The sequence below is a fragment of the Moschus berezovskii genome, chromosome 17 (genome assembly GCF_049115385.1).
Source record: "Moschus berezovskii isolate FMDL1 chromosome 17, NW_MosBer_1.0, whole genome shotgun sequence".
Lineage (NCBI taxonomy): Eukaryota > Metazoa > Chordata > Mammalia > Artiodactyla > Moschidae > Moschus > Moschus berezovskii.
In genome coordinates this window covers 8,964,560-8,986,076 of record NC_142476.1, presented here as the reverse complement: position 1 = coordinate 8,986,076, position 21,517 = coordinate 8,964,560, and the positions used below count along the sequence as shown (strand labels likewise).

Below are 21,517 nucleotides of genomic sequence, written 5' to 3'. Positions count from 1 at the left end.
AGATGGGAATACCAGACCACCTGACCTGCCTCTTGAGAAACCTGTATGCAGGTCAGGAAGAAACAGTCAGAACTGGACATGGAACAACAGACTGGTTCCAAATAGGAAAAGGAGTACGTCAAGGCTGTATATTGTCACCTTGCTTATTTAACTTCTATGCAGAGTACATCATGAGGAATGCTGGGCTGGAAGAAGCACAAGCTGGAATCAAGATTGCTGGAAGAAATATCAATAACCTCAGATATGCAGATGACACTACCCTTATGGCAGAAAGTGAACAGGAACTCAAAAGCCTCTTGATGAAAGTGAAAGAGGAGAGTGAAAAGGTTGGCTTGAAGCTCAACATTCAGAAAACGAAGATCATGGCATCTGGTCCCATCACTTCATGGGAAATAGATGGGGAAACAGTGTCAGACTTTATTTTTTTGGGCTCCAAAATTACTGCAGATGCTGACCGCAGCCATGAAATTAAGAGACGCTTACTCCTTGGAAGGAAAGTTATGACCAACCTTGATAGTATATTAAAAAGTAGAGAGATTACTTTGCCAACAAAGGTCCATCTAGTCAAGGCTATGGTTTTTCCTGTGGTCATGTATGGATGTGAGAGTTGGACTGTGAAGAAAGCTGATTGCCGAAGAATTGATGCTTTTGAACTGTGGTGTTGGAGAAGACACTTGAGCGTCCCTTGTACTGCAAGGAGATCCAACCAGTCCATTCTAGAGGAGATCAATCCTGGGTGTTCATTGGAAGGACTGATGCTAAAGCTGAAACTGCAGTACTTTGGCCACCTCATGCGATGTGAGGTGCGATCTCCCATGTGATGTTGACTCACTGGAAAAGACTCTGATGCTGGGAAAGGTTGGGGGCGGGAGGAGAAGGGGACGACAGAGAATGAGATGGCTGGATAGCATCCTCGACTCTGTGGACATGAGTTTGAGTGAACTCCGGGAGTTGGTGATAGACAGGGAGGCCTAGCGTGCTGTGATGCATGGGGATACAACTAAGCAACTGAACTGAACTGAACTGAACTGATGTTTTTGGAGTATTTTCCTTTTTAATCATAACAACCCTAAGATATAGTTTCTCTTATTACCCTCACTGTACATATGAAAAACTCTAGCTTGGGAGGCTGAGAAATCTGACATCATACAGTCCTTATACAATAGAACAAAAATTTGACTGAAGTCAGTCTCATTCCAGAATTTGCAATATTTATCTTTTCACTTTGACAAATTTATTATAAAAAGGGACAAATTGCTGAAAGATTTTCTCTTTAAACCAGTTTGAGTTTATTTTCTTCTTGGAAATTTATGGTGATTAAACAAATTATCTGTGAAGAATATTTTTATTCTACTTGACTCTCGTTACAATTTGTACTTGAGCTTATATTCAGAAATCTTTTATTGTAACTCTTATTCTGGGTAGGATTTTGTTCTTTCTAACTCTAGGTTCACAATTTAACTTCATCTCTTGTTGATATGAGCAAGAGTATATCTTTTCTATTGCTGAAATCATGTCCATATGGAATTTCCTTCTGTGAATCTGATCAAAGTGTAGATGCTAATTTCATTTATAATTAATACTACAATAATTCATATAATAATTAATTTAAATATATTGTAACAGTTTCATATTTTAATGAATAACTATAGTCATTTTGTTTAGGAGAAAGTGATCCACAAATTACACAATTGATATATCTGCGTAAAGTACTAGTTGCTACGTTGTTAACTATTTTTGCTTTCTAATAGTTTCTATACATGTAAGTTGAATTTTGAGGTTTCTGTCTTTCACATTTTAAAAACATGGGTTTACTGTTGAAAAATACATCAATGATTGTCAGGGTATGAGTTCCACAATTTAAGTGAACTGAAGGTAATTAAATAAGTGTAAATAAAAATATGCTTTATATCTTGTGATAACTAGAATCATGCCATTTAATACTTATGAAACTACAAGGACAAAATATAATCAATAACAAGTAAATATGTTTTATGATTAAAATGATTATTATTTTATTGCAAGCAGTATTCATTATCTATTGCTATATAACAAATGACTCCAAAACTTATTGACTTAAACATTTCATTTCTTGAAATTCTGTGGGTCGGCACGATTGGCTGATAGGTGAGTTGGGAGCATCAACAGATGCCAAAAATGAGAAATATTGAGATAAAGTATTGGGATAGAATTTTAAAACAATCCATTCATTTCAATGGATTTATCAAGATAACAGCAAAATGACAACTTGAAAGAGTATCAGTGGTTGATGGGTAGGTTGGGAACCAGTGAGGCGGGGTGCCTGGGATGGATAAGTCTCACTTTCCATGGAATTTTTCATCCTTGGAAAGAATAAATCAGATTCTTCACATATAGTCTCTGGGCCATGTTCCAACGAAAGGCAAGCAGAGGCTGCATGGCCTTTCAAGGCTTTGTTTCTAAAGTCACACAGTGTATTAACAGCTTTTGTCACAGTATATTGGTCAAAGCAAGTGACCGGACAGCCCGTATTCAAAGGGTGGGGAAGTATACTGTGCCTCCTTGTGGAAGAAGCTGCAATGTGGAATCACAATGGGCCACAGACACAGGGGCATGGCTCACTGGAGGCCATTATTTTAACAACTTACAACGCCAACTCGGTGACAGTTTGATGCAATGCCTTTTGAAAGGTTAAGTCCATAATTGCTTTAACCTCAAGCTGAGATATAAAACATATTATTTTTGGTTTGAGAGTCTCATATATCACCTCAAACTACTTTTTATGGCATGTTGATGAAATTAAGGTGCTTTTATCTTTTCATAACATAAAAAGGGTGCCTCCAAGATAGTGTAAGCTCCTACATAAAAGAATGAAGATATTATTAAAAGGAATTTCAGCAGATGCCATAAATGAGAAATACTGAGATACGCTATTGGGATAGAATCTTAAAACAGTCCATTCATTTCAGTGGATTTATCTAAATAACAGCAAAATAAGAATGTGAAAGAGAATAAATTCAAATAGTCTTTGTAATTTTTTGTTTGTAAAAATAGGTTATTTTGATAGTGAGTTTGGTCTGTTTGTGAGCCCATCAATGGCTTGCTAAAGAGAAAAACTAAAATCTGCTCTGAATTTCAGTTATAGCATATTCAAAAGCAAAACCTGTCTTCTCAAACTACATATTAAGATCCACATTCAATATCCATTTATTGAACACCTAATATGTCTCAGATACCAGTTATGTCATCATTACTGCTAATTTTAACCAATGAAAAGACATAATATTATTATGGCCATGTAACAGAAGAAAAATATAGCAGTCAAATTACTAATCTGCTGAGCTAAAGTGTACATGGTGGCACTCAAATTTAAATTCATATTTTAAGAATCTTCAGTTCTGTGTTCACTGCTACCTTCCTAAAATTTTATCAAATCAAGTCATTATTAGGTATGAAAACTTGGCAAAAATACTCCTTTTCCTAAATAATAATAAAAATGCAGCAGTTTAGTTACAAAGGCTTTTTAGATAAAGAATTGGCATTTCCTGAATGTTAATAACAAATTTTACTGGCACTAGCTGTAATACTTCATATGTATTTTTCCATTTTATTAAAAAGTCTACAAAGGAGGTACTATTTTTTAGTGCAGTACAGAGCTAAGGCACAAACTGGCTGTTTCCAAGGGTTAGATGGGCAGCGGTGCAGACGGGAAGCAAGCCCTCTTGAGCGCTGGGCCCCCCGGCAGCCTTCTTGGCTTGAGGCTGTGCCTCAGTCCCAAGCCCCAGCAAACCAAAGGTTGTGTTGAAGAGGTTGATAGGTGTGGAACCATTGGTGATGAGGGCCGATTTTAGGCCCAGGATCTGGAGCAATTGTTTTGTTTTTTTTGCTGTCCTGTAAATAAATTCTTCAGTACCATTTTTCTAGATTTCATATATGCATGGTACTGAATATATATATATATATATATATATATATATATATATATATGGAGAAGGCAATGGCACCCCACTCCAGTACTCTTGCCTGGAAAATCCCATGGACGGAGGAGCCTGGTAGGCTCCAGTCCATGGGGTCGTGAAGAGTCGGACACGACTGAGTGCCTTCACTTTCACTTTTCACTTTCACACATTGGAGAAGGAAATGGCAACCCACTCCAGTGTTCTTGCCTGGAGAATCCCAGGGACGGGGGAGCCTGGTGGGCTTCCGTCTGTGGGGTCACACAGAGTCGGACACGACTGAAGCGACTTAGCAGCAGCATATATATATATATATACGTTAAAATACAATATTTATCTTTCTATGTCTGACTTACTTCACTGTGCATAATAGGCTCTAGGTTCATCCACTTCATTAGAACGGACTCAAATGTGCTCCTTTTTATGGCTGAGTAATATTCCATTGTGTATATGTACCACTACTTCTTTAACCATTCATCTGTTGATGGACATCTAGGTTGCTTCCATGTTCTAGCTACTGTAAATAGTCCTGCACTGAATAATATGATACATGTGTCTTTTTCAATTTTGGTTTCCTCAGGGTATATGCCTAGGAGTGGGATTGCTGGGTCATGTGGTGGTTTTATTTCTAGTTTGTAAGGAATCTCTATACTGCCTTCCATAGTGACTGTATCAATTTACATTCCCAACAACAGAGAAGAGTGTTCCCTTTTCTTCACATCCTCTGCAGCATTTATTGTTTGTAGAATTTTTGATGATGGCCATTCTGACTAGTGTGAGGTGATACCTCATTGTAGGTTTGAACTGCATTTCTCTGTGGATGTGAAGAAAGCTGATCGCCGAAGAATTGATGCTTTTGAACTGTGGTGTTGGAGAAGACTCTTGAGAGTCCTGTGGACTGCAAGGACATTCAACCAGTCCATTCTAAAGGAGATCAGTCCTGGGTGTTCATTGGAAGGACTGATGCTAAAGCTGAAACTCCAATACTTTAGCCACCTCATGTGAAGAGTTGACTCACTGGAAAAGACTCTGATGCTGGGAGGGATTGGGGGCAGGAGGAGAAGGGGACGACAGAGAATGAGATGGCTGGATGGCATCACTGACTCAATGGACGTGAATTTGAGTGAACTCTGGGAGTTGGTGATGGACAGGGAGGCCTGGTGTGCTGTTTTTTCATGGGGTTGCAAAGAGTCAGATACGACTGAGTGACTGAACTGAACTGAACTGAATGATGAGCAATGTTGAGCATCTTTTCATGTGTTTGTTATCCATCTGAATTTCTTCTTTGGAGAAATGTCTGTTTAGTTTTTTCCCCACTTTTTGATTGGGTTCTTTGTTTCCCTGGTATTCAATTGTATGAGCTGCTTGTGTGTGTTAGAAATTAATCCTCTGTTGTGTCATTTGCTATTATTTTCTGTCATTCTGAAGGCTGTCTTTTCACCTTGCTTATGGTTTCCTTTGCTGTGCAAAAGCTTTTAAGTTTAACCAGGTCCCACTTGTTTACTTTTGTTTTTACTTCCATTACTCTAGGAAATGGATCATAGAGGATCTTGCTTTGATTTATGTCACAGAATGTTCTGCCTGTGTTTTCCTCTAAGAGTTTTATAGTTTCGGTCTTACATTTAGGTCCTTAATCCATTTTGAGTTTATCTTTGGGTATGGTGTTAGGAAGTGTTCTAATTTCATTCTTTTACACGGAGCTGTCCAGTTTTCCCAGCATCATTTATTGAAGAGAGTGTCTTTGCCCAATTGTATATTCTTGCCTCCTTTGTCAAAAATATGGCACCATAGGTGCATGGGTTTATTTCTGGGCTTTCTATCTTCTTCTATTGATATATCATTCTGGTTTTTTGCCAGTACCATACTGTCTTGATGACTGTAGCTTCACAGTATAATCTGAAATCAGGAAGCTTGATTCCTCCAGCTCCATTCTTCTTTCTCAAGACTGCTTTGGCAATTTGGGTCTTCTGTGTTTCTATATGAATGTGAAATTTTTTGTTCTAGTTCTGTGAAAAATGCCATTGGTAATTTGATAGGGATCACATTGAATCTGTAGATTGCATTTGGTAGTATAGTCATTTTCAACAATATTGATTCTTCCTACCCACCAACATGGAATATCTCTCCATCTGTTTATGCCATCTTTGATTTCTTTCATTAGTGTCTTATAATTTTCTGTTTACAGTTTTGTCTCCTTAGTAAGTTTATCCCTAGATATTTAATTCTTCTTGCAATGGTGAATGGGATTGATTCCTTAATTTCTCTTTCTGATTTTTCATTCTTAGTATATAGAAATGCAAGTGATTTCTGTGTATTGATTTTGTATCCTGCAGCTTTGCTCAATTCACTGATTAGCTCTAGCAATTTTCTGATACTATCTTTAGGGTTTTCTATGTACAGTATCATGTCATCTACAACAGTGAGAGTGTTACTACTTTTCTGATCTGGATTCCTTTTATTTCTTTTTCTTCTACGATTGCTATAGCTAGGACTTCCAAAACTATGTTGAATAATAGAGGTGAAATTTGATACTCTTGTCTTGTTCCTGATCTTAGGGGGAATGTTTTCAGTTTTTCACCATTGAGAATAATGTTTGCTGTAGGCTTATCATATATGGCCTTTACTATGTTGAGGTAGGTTCATTCTATGCCCATTTTTTGAAGAGTTTTAATCATAAATGGGACCTCCTAAGGTTGGTCCCAGTGGTTTGTGTAAGCTTTGCATAGGGTGAGATTTGTGCTGCATTTTTTTGTTTGTTTGTTTGTTTGTGTTTCCTCTGATGGGCAAGGCTGAGTGAGGTGGTAATCCTGTCTGCTAATGACTGGGTTTGTATTTTTATTTTGTTTGTTGCTTAGATGAGGCATCCTGCACAGGATGCTACTGGTGGTAGGGTGATACTGGGTCTTGTATTCAAGTGGTTTCCTTTGTGTGAGTTCTCAGTACTTGATACTCCTGAGGGTCAGTTCTCTGGTAGTGTAGGGTGCTGGAGTCAGTGCTCTCACTCCAAAGGCTCAGGGCTTGATCTCTGACAAGGATGAATTCAGCTGTAGGGTTGGAGGTACACTGACTGGATTAAATTTCTACAGCCTGGTTTCCTCTTGACATTTAATTTACACACTTTCCATCATGAGGTAAGAAATGTGACGGCTGAAGTTCCAAATCTCTGTTCTGCTCCCAGCTCTGAGCACCTCCTCCTCTGCCACCCACTGCCTGGTGTTCCTCCCTCTCAGCTGGGCCCACTGTCTGGCTCCCACCACTGGGGCTACTCTGGCAAGAGGCCCAGGGTGCATCCTTGTCCTCCAGCAGACCTCCTCATCTTCCTTGTCTTCCCTGCTCAGGCCTCCCCCTCTGGTCTGTTAGCCCTGCCCACCCCTGGAACCAGCTGGGAGACCAGGGCACTTCAGCTTCAGTGTGGGCCCACTCCCTGTTGTTTTTAATTTTTGACTTAGGAAACAGGTTTAAAGAAGCCCTGGCACCATCCAAAATCATTTACATGCTCAGAATCTCTGATTAATCCTTTAAAAATATTTTTTAAAACAGATTCTAAAATGCCACCAAAGTTGAGAGTCATCGCTTTATTTCCGATACTTCTTTAGAAAAAAATGATGTCATTAGTAGGAAGACTAAAAGATGACTTCAGAACAAATCGAATAGCAATAATTTCATGGTACTCTTATCACTACTTTAAAACTTCTTAGTGTTTATACGTGTTAGTCACTCAGTCATGTCTGACTCTTTGCGATCCTATGGACTGTGGCCAGCCAAGCTCCATGATCCATGCAATTCTCAAGGCAAGAATAGTGGAGTGGACAGCCATTCCCTTCTCCATGGGGTCGTCCCGACCCAGGGATCGAACCTGGGTCTCCTGCATTGCAGGCAGATTCTTTACCATCTGAGCCACCAAGGAAGCCCAGTGTTTATAAAATTTCATTTCAATATCATGTACTAATAGATAAGCATTGTAAGATGTGTGAATACATCTTCTGAAGGAAATACATTTTGCAAATACACACTTAAAATGATTTAATTTTTAAAGACTTTTGAAGTTTCAGACCATTAAGTTGAAATTTTATTTTTTTTAAAAAAAGAAGGGTTCTTATATTTGGAAAAAAAACGTATATAAATTACCTCTGGATCAAAATTAGTTCCTCCAGAAGCACTTAAGAAAAGATACAGTACCATTTTATTGTTCAATTTTCTAAAAGTTTAAAGCATAATCTCATGTGGATAATTATTTAAAAAGCAGAACTTGTATTAGAAATTCACATGTATCTTTTTCCTGAATTGTTTTCAATATCTACCCTCAAATTAAATCGATTTAAATTACCTGAATACATTATATTATTCTATTCTATGGTAAGTTTATATGTATATAAAAAAACTATAGTAAAGTATTATCTATCTACATATATATATATATATATATATATGTAACATTTGAAATTTGTGTCTCTATTTCATACTCAACTATCAGAGCTAATCTAATTAGCTAATCTAATTCAATTAGCTTACTAGGATGTTCTGCAAGTTCAGTAACCAAAGTCACCAAGTTATATAAAAAAGAAAGGACTTATCACAAAGATTCACATTTTAAAGTGAATTAATTCTCTTATAACAAGTAGATGATAAAAAATAAATCCTTCTGTTATACAGAAACATGGATATAATAAATTATCACTAACTTCAGAAACATAACTCTTACAATGACAATAAGAATTTGAGGAAATTTAAAGGATCTCATTTGAGATTAAACTTACCAGCAAATTTGATATGGAATTTATTTTCAGGCTTTAAGATCTGGACATACAAAGGGCAATTTGGAGCAAAATCTTTTACAGCCCATGCTCTTAAAATTGTTTGGTGATCCTGAAATGATAAAACCCAAAATATCATGAGATGAACTGAAAGTGTTATAATACTAAGTAAAATTTGTCAATCAGTGTGTGAAATGGTTACATCTACAGTTTAAAATTAAGCGTATGAAATCATTCATTGAGAGTTCTTACTATTAAAGACAAGATAACTTTCTATTTTTATGGTGGTGGTTTAGTCATCAAGTTGTGTCTGATTCTTGCTATTTCATGAATTGTAGCCCACCAGGCTCCCCTATCTATGGAATTTTCCAGGTAAGAATACTGAAGTGGGTTGCAATTTCCTTCTCCAAAGGATCTTCCAGACCCAGGAATTGAAACTGGGTCTCTTACATTGTAGGCAGATTCTTTACCAACTGAGTTACGAGAGAAGCCCTATTTCTATAAAAGAGATCAACAATGCATAATTCAATTAGTACTAATTGTCAGTATTTAGACATTAGCAGAGATTAAGAGGAAAGCCTTTAACAAGCATAAAAATAATTTTCCCAGAAAATAATTAAGAGGTAGAAACCTTCAGAAATGTGGCAAAACTGAGTTTGCAATAACAGTTTCCATGGGGAAAAGATGGACGTTAAATAATTTTAACATAGATGGTAAAAGGATAATGACTGCAGAGACCATTTGTGAGAACACATTAGTTTACTTTTTATATGGCAGTAAAGATATTGTGTGTATTGGAAGAAATCAATAACTTTCAGATATTAAAAAAGTAACAAAAAAAGTTTTTTTTCAATAAAGAAAAGCTAAGATTGAGAAAGGAAGTGAAAATCATGCTTACCATGAAATCTTACATATAGTATCACCCCATAACTGATTTAACTGAATAAATCAGCTTGATTTAATTGAATAAATCAAAGCAAATTACAACTGTCCTTTGGTTTCCAGGACTCTCTATGCATAACATAATATGAGGATGTTCATGGGGTTGCAAAGAGTCAGACACAACTTAGTCACTGAACAACAACAATTTGCATATAACCTATGTATCACCTCCCAAATATTTTGAATCATCTCTAGATTACTTATAATATTTAGTACAATGTAAATAGAATGTTAATAGTTGCTGCCAGGCAGTAAATTCAAGTTTTGCTCCTTGAAAATTTCTGTAATTTCTTTTTCAAATATTTTGATCCAAACTTAGTTGAATCCGAGGATGCAGAACCCTCAGATACAAAGGGATGACCGTATTAGAAAAATTCACTAATGTTAGCTACATTTTATTTATTTACTTTTTTACTGAAGTATAGTTGATATACAACATTATATAAGTTACAAGTCTAAAACATAGTGAGTCACAATTTTTAAAGGTTTGTATCTCTTTTTGAAGGTTTGTATCTCATCTATAGCTATTATGAGACATTGACTATATTGCCTGTGTTGTACATATATCCCTGTAGCTTATTTTATACCTAATAGCTTGTACCTCTTAACCCTACCTTGCTATTGCCCTTCCTTCACTGCCTCTCCCTACTGGTAACCCTACTTTATTCTCAATAAATATTATTCTCTTTTTTTGTTATATTCACTAGCTTATTATATTATATAGATTCCATATATAATGATATCATAAAGCATTTGTCTTTGACTTATTACTGAGTACAATACCCTCCAAGTCCATCTATGTTGTTGTAAAAGGTAAATTTTCATTCTTTTTATGACAAATTTTCATCTTTTCATTGTGTGTGTATACATGTATATATATACACCACATCTTCTTTATCTTTTCATTTGTTGATAGACACTTGGGTGCTCTATATCCTGGCAATTGTAAATAATGCTCCTATGAACAGTGGGATACATGTGTAAATTTCAATTGGTGCTTTTGTTCCTTTCAGATATACACCCAGGAGTGAAACTGCTCGGTCATATGTTAGTTCTATTTTTAGTTTTTTGAGAAACTTACATACTGTTTTTGACAGTGGCTGCACCAATTTACATTCCCACCGACAATGTACAAGGATTCCACTTTTTTTTCACATTCTCGCCAACAATTATTATTTATATATTTTTTTATAATAGCCATTCTGACAGGTGTGGCTGATATCTCATTGTGATTGTGATTTGCATTTCCCTGATGATCAGTGTTATTGAATATCTTTTTGTGCTGCTGTTGGCTATCTGCATGCTCTCTAGCCAAAGAAATAAGATAAGAAAACAAAATAAAAGAAACCAAACTGGAAATAACTTACTTTCTGTAAATAACCTGACACTCTACATGGAAAATCCGATAGATGCCACTAGAAAATGACTCTAGCTCATCAATGAATCTAATGTTTCAGGATACAAAATTAATATACAGCAATCTGTTGCTTTTCTATACACTAATAACAAAATATCAGAAAGACAAATTAAGGAAGTAATCTCATTTACCATCACATAAAAAGGAATAAAATATCTAGGAATAAACCTCCCTAAGGAGGTAAAAGACTTGTGCTCTGAAAACTACGTGATGATAATGAAAGAAAGTGTAGGCCACACAGATGAAATGATATATTGTTTTCTCAGATTGGAAGAATTAATATTATTAAAATGACTGTAATCTCCAAGGCAATCTATAGATTCAGTGGAATCCATATCAAAATACCAATGGCATTTTTAACAAAGCTAGAATAAATAACTTTAAAATTTGCATGGAACACAAATGACCCCACATAGTCAAGACTATATTAAGAAAGAAAAACAGAACTAGAGGAATCATACTCTCTGTCTTCAGATTATACTACAAACCTAGAGTAATCAAACCAGTACATTATTGGCACAAAAACAGACTCACAGATCAATGGAACAGAATAGAGACCCAAGAAATAAACTCACATACATATGGTCAATTAATTGACAGCAAAGGGGAAAAATATATACAAAGGATAAAAGACAGTCTCTTCAATAAGTGGTTATGGGAAAACTGGATAGTTACATTTAAAAGAATGAAATTGGAACATTCTCTACCACCAAACACAAAAATAAGCTCAAAATGTATTAAGACCTAAGTGGAAGACCAGCAACCATAACACTCCTTAAGGAAAACATACGCAGAACACTCTGACAATAAATTGTAGTAATTGTTTTGGATCCATTTCCTAAAATGAATGAAATAAAAGCAAAACTAAACAAATAGGACCTAAACTTAAAAGCTTTTGCACAGCAAAGGACACCATTGGCAAAATGAAATGATAACCTACAGAATGGGAGAAAGTATTTGCAAATTATATGACCAGGTTGATATCCAAAATCTATCAACAGTCCATACAATCCAACATCAAAAACCAAACAAGCTGAATCAAAAAGGAACAGAAGACCTGAATACATATTGTTTTCAAAGAGGACAAGCACATAATCAGTGTAGCACTGTCTGTGTAATAGCCACTAGCCATAGCCACTTAACATTTAGTAAAATTAATTAAAATTAATAATTACATTCCTTTATCACACTAGCTACATGTCAAGAGTTCAAAGCAACATACAGCAAATTCAATGTTATATTAGAATTGTGGAGATATATAATACAGAGGATTTTTATCATCACAGCAAGTTTTATTTGACAGTACTAGATCTGATAGAGTGCCTGATGAACTCTGCACGGAGGTTTGTGACACTGTACAGGAGACAGGGACCAAGACCATCCTTATGCAAAAGAAATGAAAAAGCAAAATGGCTGTCTGAGGAGGCCTTACAAATAGCTGTGAAAAGAAGAGAAGTGAAAAGCAAAGGAGGAATGGAAAGATATAAGCATCTGAATGCAGAGTTCCAAAGAATAGCTAGGAGTGATAAGAAAGCCTTCCTCAGTGATCAATGCAAAGAAATAGAGGAAAATAACAGAATGGGAAAAACAAGAGATCTCTTCAAGAAAATTAGAGATTCCAAGGGAACATTTCATACAAAGATGGGCTCGATAAAGGACAGAAATGGTGTGGACCTAAGAGAAGCAGAAGATATTAAGAAGAGGTGGCAAGAATACACAGAAGAACTGTACAAAAAAAGATCTTCACAACCAAGATAGTTAAAATAACGTGATCACTGACCTAGAGCCAGACATCTTGGAATATGAAGTCAGTTCAGTTCAGTCACTCAGTCGTGTGCGACTCTCCGCGACGCCATGAATCACAGCGCTCCAGGCCTCCCTGTCCATCACCAACTCCGGAGTTCACTCAAACTCATGTCCATCGAGTCGGTGATGCCATCCAGCCATCTCATTCTCGGTCGTCCCCTTCTCCTCCCGCCCCCAACCTTTCCCAGCAAGTGGGCCTTAAAAAGCATCACTACGAACAAAGCTAGTGGAGGTGATGGAATTCAGTTGAGCTATTTCAAATCTTGAAAGATGATGCTGTGAAAGTGCTGCACTCAATATGCCAGCAAATTTGGAAAACTCAGCAGTGGCCACAGGACTGGAAGAGGTCAGTCTTCATTCCATTCCCAAAGAAAGGCAATTCCAAAGAATGCTCAAACTACCGCACAATTGCACTCATCTCACACGCTAGTAAAGTCATGCTCAAAATTCTCCAAGCCAGGCTTCAGCAGTATGTAAACCGTGAACTCCCAGATGTTCAAGCAGGTTTTAGAAAAGGCAGAGGCACCAGAGATCAAATTGCCAACATCGGCTGGATCATGGAGAAAGCGAGAGAGTTCCAGAAAAACATCTATTTCTGCTTCATTGACTATGCCAAAGCCTTTGACTTTGTGGATCACAATAAACTGTGGAAAATTCTGAAAGAGATGGGCATACCAGACCACCTGACCTGCCTCTTGAGAAACCTGTATGCAGGTCAGGAAGCAACAGTCAGAACTGTACATGGAACAACAGACTGGTTCCAAATAGGAAAAGGAGTATGTCAAGGCTGTATATTGTCACCCTGCTTATTTAACTTCTATGCAGAGTACATCATGAGGAACGCTGGGCTGGAAGAAGCACAAGCTGGAATCAAGATTGCTGGGAGAAATATCAATAACCTCAGATATGCAGATGACACCACCCTTATGGCAGAAAGTGAAGAGGAACTCAAAAGCCTCTTGATGAAAGTGAAAGAGGAGAGTGAAAATGTTGGCTTGAAGCTCAACATTCAGAAAACAAAGATCATGGCATCTGGTCCCATCACTTCATGGGAAATAGATGGAAAAACAGTGGAGACAGTGTCAGACTTTATTTTTTGGGCTCCAAAATCACTGCAGATGATGATTGCAGCCAGGAAATTAAAAGACGCTTACTCCTTGGAAGGAAAGTTATAACCAGCCTAGATAGCATATTGAAAAGCAGAGACATTACTTTGCCAACCAAGGTCCGTCTAGTCAAGTTTATGGTTTTTCCCGTGGTCATGTATGGATGTGAGAGTTGGACTGTGAAGAAAGCTGATCGCCGAAGAATTGATGCTTTTGAACTGTGGTGTTGGAGAAGACTCTTGAGAGTCCCTTGGACTGCAAGGAGATCCAACCAGTCCATTCTAAAGGAGATCAATCCTGGGTGTTCATTGGAAGGACTGATGCTAAAGCTGAAACTGCAATACTTTGGCCATCTCATGCGACAAGTTGACTCACTGGAAAAGACTCTGATGCTGGGAAAGGTTAGGGGTGGGAGGAGAAGGTGACGACAGAGAATGAGATGGCTGGATGGCATCACCGACTCTGTGGACATGAGTTTGAGTGAACTCCGGGAGTTGGTGATGGACAGGGAGGCCTGGCGTGCTGTGATTCATGGGGTCGCGGAGAGTCGGACACGACTGAGCGACTGAACTGAACTGAACTATTAGGGAAACAGAAGATTAAAAATACAAGTAGATTTGAGGCACTATTTGTGCAGAAAGAATAAACTGTTATCAATGGTTTGTAACTTTAAGTCGCATGAACGTTTTTGAATAGAAAACCAGAATTCTTTAGGTGAGTAATGTGTGCCTTCCAAAAGGTAACAAGGAGCCGAAAATGGTGTGGTAGTTAATTTCATGAATCAACTTGACCAGTTCATAGTGTGCCAAGGTATTTGGTTAAACATTGCTCTGGCTGACTGGGAAATTCCTGAAGAGAAAGAGAAAAGAAACTAAAAATTGTGTGTATAAATTTATACGTTGGCTGACCCCTGAACATGAGTTTGAGTGAACTCCAGGAGTTGGTGATGGACAGGGAGGCCTGGCGTGCTGTGATTCATGGGGTCGCGGAGAGTCGGACACGACTGAGCGACTGAACTGAACTGAACTGAACTGACCCCTGAACTGCGTATGCATGGGGCAGAAAAAAGGCAATCTGAACTAAGATTTGAATCACTGCCAACAGTAAGGGTGATAGAGTTTGCCTTTTGAGTTGAATCAAATTAACTTCTTGCTAGAACAAGAATATCAATATTGTTGGAGGAGTACAAGAGAATCCAAGGCTTCACCCCAAAGCATGATAAACAGAATACAATGCAAAATTACTGAGTATGTGAAGTGGCAGAAAAATGTGACCTATTTTCATGGGAAACAAACAAACAATACCCAAGAGCTGCTAGCACATAGATGATCAATGTAAAAATGATCAGACCGATTAAAGCAGCTCCTGTAATCAGTGAGGTGAAGGAAAATAATGCTTCTAATAATCAGAAAAGAAAATCAGTAGAGTAGTAGAAAAATATTTAAAAAGTTAGATAGAAAACTAAAATATCTGAAAAATATTCATTGGATGGGTTATGAAATAAATGAAAGTGACAGAGGAAAGAGTCAATGAACATGACCACAGATCAGTAGAGTTTATCCAATTTGAAAAACAAAGAAAAAAGAAACAGGAAAAGGAACAGAGTTCAGGGACTTTGGGAACAAATGTGAAAACATCTTAAGTAATGTAATTGGATTCCCAGGGAAGAAATAAAAGATAAATTAGAGCAGAAAATTATCTGAAGAAATAATGGTCAGAAACGGCTCAATTTCATGAAACACAAAGTTACGAATTTAAAGAATTCAGCAAATCCCAAACTATGTAAACAAAATGACAACCACACCTAACAACACTGCAGTCAAGCTGTTGAAAACCAAAGAAAAGGATACTGTCTTGAAAGCAGCCAAAGAAAAACAGTCATAAGACCAAGGATTCTCATCAAAATTATGGAAATCAGGTGACAATGAAATAACAACCTAAAGTTTAGAATGAGGAGGAAACAAAACAAAACAAACTGTGAAACCAGAATTTTACGTATAGAGAAAAATCCTTCAAAAAGGTGATATAAAGGACTTTTCCAATAATAAAATCTAAGAAAACATATTTGTAGCACTTAGAAAATGATAGACTTTTTTTTTTAACTATTTTAAGTATGCTTTGCTAATTTATCTATTGGACATTATTTAAGATGGCATAAAAGCAAGTCATGAAACTTAAAATAATATTTGTAAATAAATATTTATAGACGACTGGATAAAGACAAAACATTTATACCAGAGAGTAAAAAGTTTTGCAGTAAACTGGAGAACAAATCTTTCTTAGAAACAGTAGAATGTGTTAGTTTATTAAAAAATTCTTGCTAAAAGTAATTCTTGCATTTAGAATTACAAATGCACAGAAAACACAGTAAAGACTGCATTGCTACTGCTGCTGCTGCTAAGTCGCTTCAGTCGTGTCCGACTCTTGTGACCCCATAGACGATAGCCCACCAGACTCCCCAGTCCCTGGGATTCTCCAGGCAAGAACACTGGAGAGGATTGCCAGATGAAACTTAAAAGCACCTGAGTAAAATGGCTCATCTTATTCACAATTAGGTTGTCTTATAAACTGTAAGACTGGACTACATATATAGGTTTCTATAATGTAAGAGATGAAATTCAATTACAATACAAAGTATCTGTAACATATATTATCTACCCTTAGTTAGTTTGGCTTTATGACTGAATTAAGGAAATGGCAACCCACTCCAGTATTCTTGCCTGGGAAATCCCATGGACAGAGAAGCCTGTCGGGCTACATTCCATCGGCTCTCAAGAGTCAAATACAACTGAGCAACTAAACAACAAGGAAACTACGAAATTTCATTAAAATTACTTGTAACTGATACCTTTAGAAAAGCAGGGTTCAAATTCGATATATACTTATTATACATACAAAAGTAATTCAGAATGTTCTTCAGTAAAATGGTGGTGTTTTTAGTTGCTAAGTCATGTCACTCTTTTGCAACCCCATGGATGGAAGCCTGTCAGGCTTCTGTCTGTCCAGCGGATTTTCCAGCCAAGAATAATGGAGTTGGTTGCCATTTCCTTCTCCAGGGGATCTTTCTGATGAAAACCCGTGTCTCCTACATTGGCAAGAAGATTCTTTACCACCGAGGCACTAGGGAAGACCTCTAAAATAAAATAGTTGAAAACAAAACATATAACCAAAACCCCTAAGATACAATAACTTTAAAATATGTTGCTGCCCTTTTAGACTAACAGGTTACTAGAAAGCAAATGATCAAAAGCCACTGTGTTTTAATCAAATACCGATAGGCTCAGCAATAACTCAGTCTTCAAAAATAATCTGTATCAGAGGAAAGATTTATTCAAGGAGCCTCAGCTTAGCATTCTGGACCTTGGTATCTAAACTCAGAGGACTGTTAGTATAATTTTATCTTCCTGCCATTTTTAAACAGAAAAGTTTTACAGTATGTGTGGGGCCCATTAAAGAGGAAAACCACAGGCCTAAGATGGTATCACTTGGTGATGTGCTAAAGCCCATCACAACAACCCTAGATTTAATACATAACCAGACAGCACTTACGACCTTCATCAGAAGTGCAATCTTAATCAAACAGTTTGGAATTTCCTGGTCAGCAGCAATGAGGTAAGATGTCACTTGGACCCTGCTCATATCCCCACAGGAAGAGGAGGTAATCTGCAAGGTAAGATCCTTGCTCCTGGCTCAAAATATCCCTCTCTTTCCTCTGCTAATGACTTTCTGGATCCACTCTCTTTTCTATAAAATCCTTCATTTTTTTCTATCACTCATCAGAGCTCCCTTCTAGTTGCTAGATGGATGCTTTCTGATTCATGAATCACCTATCAAAGCCAATTAAATCTTCAAATGTGCTGGGTTATATTTTGTTTTTTGATGGACCAAAACACTATCCAGGATTCCAGTTTTAAGATTATTTGTACTCCCCTGATCTTGACAATGACTTCTCAGGAACTGTAATCCTACTTTGGATAACAGACATGTACTGGTAAAAACCTGACTGCCTGTCAGAATTTCTAGATACAACCTTCTGAGAATGTTACTGGAAACCAGGGGACTGAGCAACAAGGTAACTGGAGTAAATTCAAATGCTTACTTTCTCTTTCCTTAGAGAGACAGAATCTATTTGGAACTGTTCTTTTCAGAGCTGAAATCCTGTACTGTTTTCTAGTGTTTGTTGGTATTAGCCAAAGCCCTACCTACATCCCTTATGGAGAAAGGAAATGGCAACCCACTCCAGTAGCCTTGCCTAGAGAATCCTGTGAACAGAGGAGCCTCGTGGGCTGCTGTCCATAGGGTCGCATACAGTCAGACACGACTGAAGCAACTTAGCACTGCTGCTGCTGCTGCTGCTAAGCCGCTTCAGTTGTGGCCGACTCTGTGCGACCCCATAGACGGCAACCCACCAGACTCCGCCATCCCTGGGATTCTCCAGGCAAGAACACTGGATTGGGTTGCCATTTCCTTCTCCAATGTGTGAAAGTGAAAACTGAAAGTGAAGTCGCTCAGTCTTGTCCGACTAGTAGCGACCCCATGGACTGTAGCCCACCAGGCTCTTCTGTCCATGGGATTTTCTAGGCAAGAGTACTGGAGTGGCTTACTGAAGCGACTTAGCACTACATCCCTTAAATGAAACCTTTTCATTATAAGTCCTCTCCCAAGTTCTGGGAATTCACAGTGGTAAAGAATTTCCCGGCAATGCAGGAGACATAAGACATGCAGGTTCAATTCCAGGGTCAGGAAAAGCCCCTGGAGTAGGACCTGGCAAACCACTCCAGTATTCTTGCCTGGAGAATCCCCAGAGGAGCCTGGTGGACTATAGACCATGGGACTGCAAACAGTTGGACACAACTGAACGACTCAACACACACCCCTTAATACCAAATTCAACTAGAGACTGTAATCCTCTTGAGTTTCCCTCATCTATTTATTCTTTTTAAACAAAGTTATGTCCATATGTCTCAAAATTTCATAATCATTGACAAATGTCAAATGAATAACAATGAATGTGATTGACAAAAAGAATAGGCTCTCTTGAAACTACATAACTGAAGTCCAGTGAAGAATTTATCAAGAATTTGCCAAAAAGTATTTTTGGTCAGACTAAAATACAAATTGTACTTGTGAACCCCAGGAGTCTTAGCAAGTTTAATAGTCATAGCTTAGAATTCTATGATTTTATGAATTGGTAAGAAAGATCATTTTGAAAACAGGCTAACCTTTGGACTGAATAAAAAGCAAAATAAAATTGAAAAAACAGTCTAAAGAATATGAGTTCAGTTCAGTCACTCAGTCGTGTGCGACTCTCCGCGACACCATGAATCACAGCACTCCAGGCCTCCCTGTCCATCACCAACTCCGGAGTTCACTCAAACTCATGTCCATCGAGTCGGTGATGCCATCCAGCCATCTCATTCTCGGTCGTCCCCTTCTCCTCCCGCCCCCAACCTTTCCCAGCATCAGAGTCTTTTCCAGTGAGTCAACTCGTCGCATGAGGTGGCCAAAGTATTGCAGTTTCAGCTTTAGCATCAGTCCTTCCAATGAACACCCAGGATTGATCTCCTCTAGAATGGACTGGTTAGATATCCTTGCAGTCCAAGGGACTCTCAAGAGTCTTCTCCAACACCACAGTTCAAAAGCATCAATTCTTCGGCAATCAGCTTTCTTCACAGTCCAACTCTCACATCCATACATGACCACGGGAAAAACCATAGCCTTGACTAGACGGACCTTGGTTGGCAAAGTAATGTCTCTGCTTTTTAATATACTATCTAAGTTGGTCATAACTTTCCTTCCAAGGAGTAAGCGTCTTTTAATTTCATGGCTGCAATCAGCATCTGCAGTGATTTTGGAGCCCCCAAAAATAAAGTCTGACACTGTTTCCACTGTTTTTCCATCTCTTTCCCATGAAATTATGGGACCAGATGCCATGATCTTTGTTTTCTGAATGTTGAGCTTCAAGCCAACCTTTTCACTCTCCTAAAGAATATAACTAGGGAATAAAACAATGGAATGATAAAGTACTAAAGTGTTTTACTGTCCCAAATGAATCTGCTTAAAACAAAGCAAACTTAAAAAAAAAACAAAACTTAAATTGTGAACAGTAGCAGAATAGGCTACCCAAAATATGCCTTTTTAGCATAAAGATTATTTTGAGCTGATTATTTTGGAGAAAAAGCAGACACAGGAGGAGTTCTGAAATCAGAGTACAATTCATCCTTTTGTAAGGGAAATTTATATTCAAAAGGGAATCTCCATTTGTAAGGATATCTTTCTCTTTGTACCAAGAAGGAGGACTACAAATCACAAGAAACTTATTAGTAGAGAAGGCACCAGACTTAAATCTGCATAATAAGCTTACTGTACTTTTCTGGATAACTACCCAGAATTAACCTTCCTTCTACCAACCACTTTCTTTTGTCTTTAGCTGAAGACAATATTTGAGGTTGTGACTTGGACATTTGGGGGTGCAGGGGTGGGTGTGCTCAGTTTTCCTAGGTATCTCCCATGAGTACAAGAGGTACACATGCTATTAAATTTCTGTTTGTTTTGCTTGTGTTAAGCTGTCTTTCATTACAGGTGTTCTCAGTCACAGAAGGTAAAATTTAGAGAAAAATTATATTTCTTCCCCTGAAATCCCAAACATTTTAATTCAGCTCACATATTCCAAAATGCATGTAATAATCAGAAAAAATATGTATATATATATTTCACATTTAGAAAGAAGCTAATAGTGTGCTCTCAGATAAATTCTTTATGAGTTACAAAAAGAATTTTTTGTAACTCAGGTCTTTGGAGATGGATGACCAAGATGACCTTAAAGTTTCCCCATGCTTGACTTTCTGACAGGCTTCTTCAAAACTGTAGATCCCTGACTTCTCTTTTCTTAGAGCATTTACTTTTGAAAAATTTCAATTATAAATTCTTCCTCTGTTCCTTTGAGATGTAAATCTTCTCCCAGGCTTCTCAGCAGTTTTACAACAGAGAAAAGTCTTTCTCAAGGGCCTGGGGGTCATCTCTTTGAAATGTGATCATCAAAGGTGAAATTTTCCCCATCTCCAGTTCCTGTGGGCAGAAGGGAGCCTAACTTTCATACAGAACACTTAGCAAATGATGACCTAGTCACATTGACCAAGCTCCCCAACCCAGTACATCAAACTCCTCCAGCCTTTTGATTCAGAGGAGTTGAATTCAATCTCTCCCCCAGGCTTCAGTAGTCTTCCTTGCATGTTCAACTTTGTCTAGTACAATTTTTCTTTGACACTGAGCAGGGTATAAACACAAGTCTGTGAACGACTAACCCTATACTCTTAAGAAGGTTAAATAAAATGGCTAACATGAGCCTTGGTTTACTTTATTAATTGACAAAATGGAGCTAGTAAGAATTTCCTTGCAGGATTGTTGTGAGAAATATCACATATGTATAAACGTATGTTCAGTTCAGTTCAGTTCAGTCGCTCAGTCGTGTCCGACTCTCCGCGACCCCATGAATCACAGCACGCCAGGCCTCCCTGTCCATCACCAACTCCCGGAGTTCACTCAAACTCATGTCCA

At 37.7% G+C, this 21,517-nt stretch overlaps 1 protein-coding gene across 6 annotated transcripts in view; it reads right to left on the bottom strand.

The window, feature by feature from the left end:
• The window catches only part of KCNT2 (potassium sodium-activated channel subfamily T member 2), a 448,004-nt gene that overhangs the window by 183,128 nt on the left and 243,359 nt on the right, over positions 1-21,517 (bottom strand). For all 6 annotated transcript variants that reach the window (XM_088845012.1, XM_088845009.1, XM_088845010.1 and 3 more), the window contains one exon: positions 8,693-8,801. In XM_088845012.1, coding sequence (XP_088701138.1) covers positions 8,693-8,801 — 109 coding nt within the window. The remainder of the gene's footprint in view (positions 1-8,692; positions 8,802-21,517) is intronic.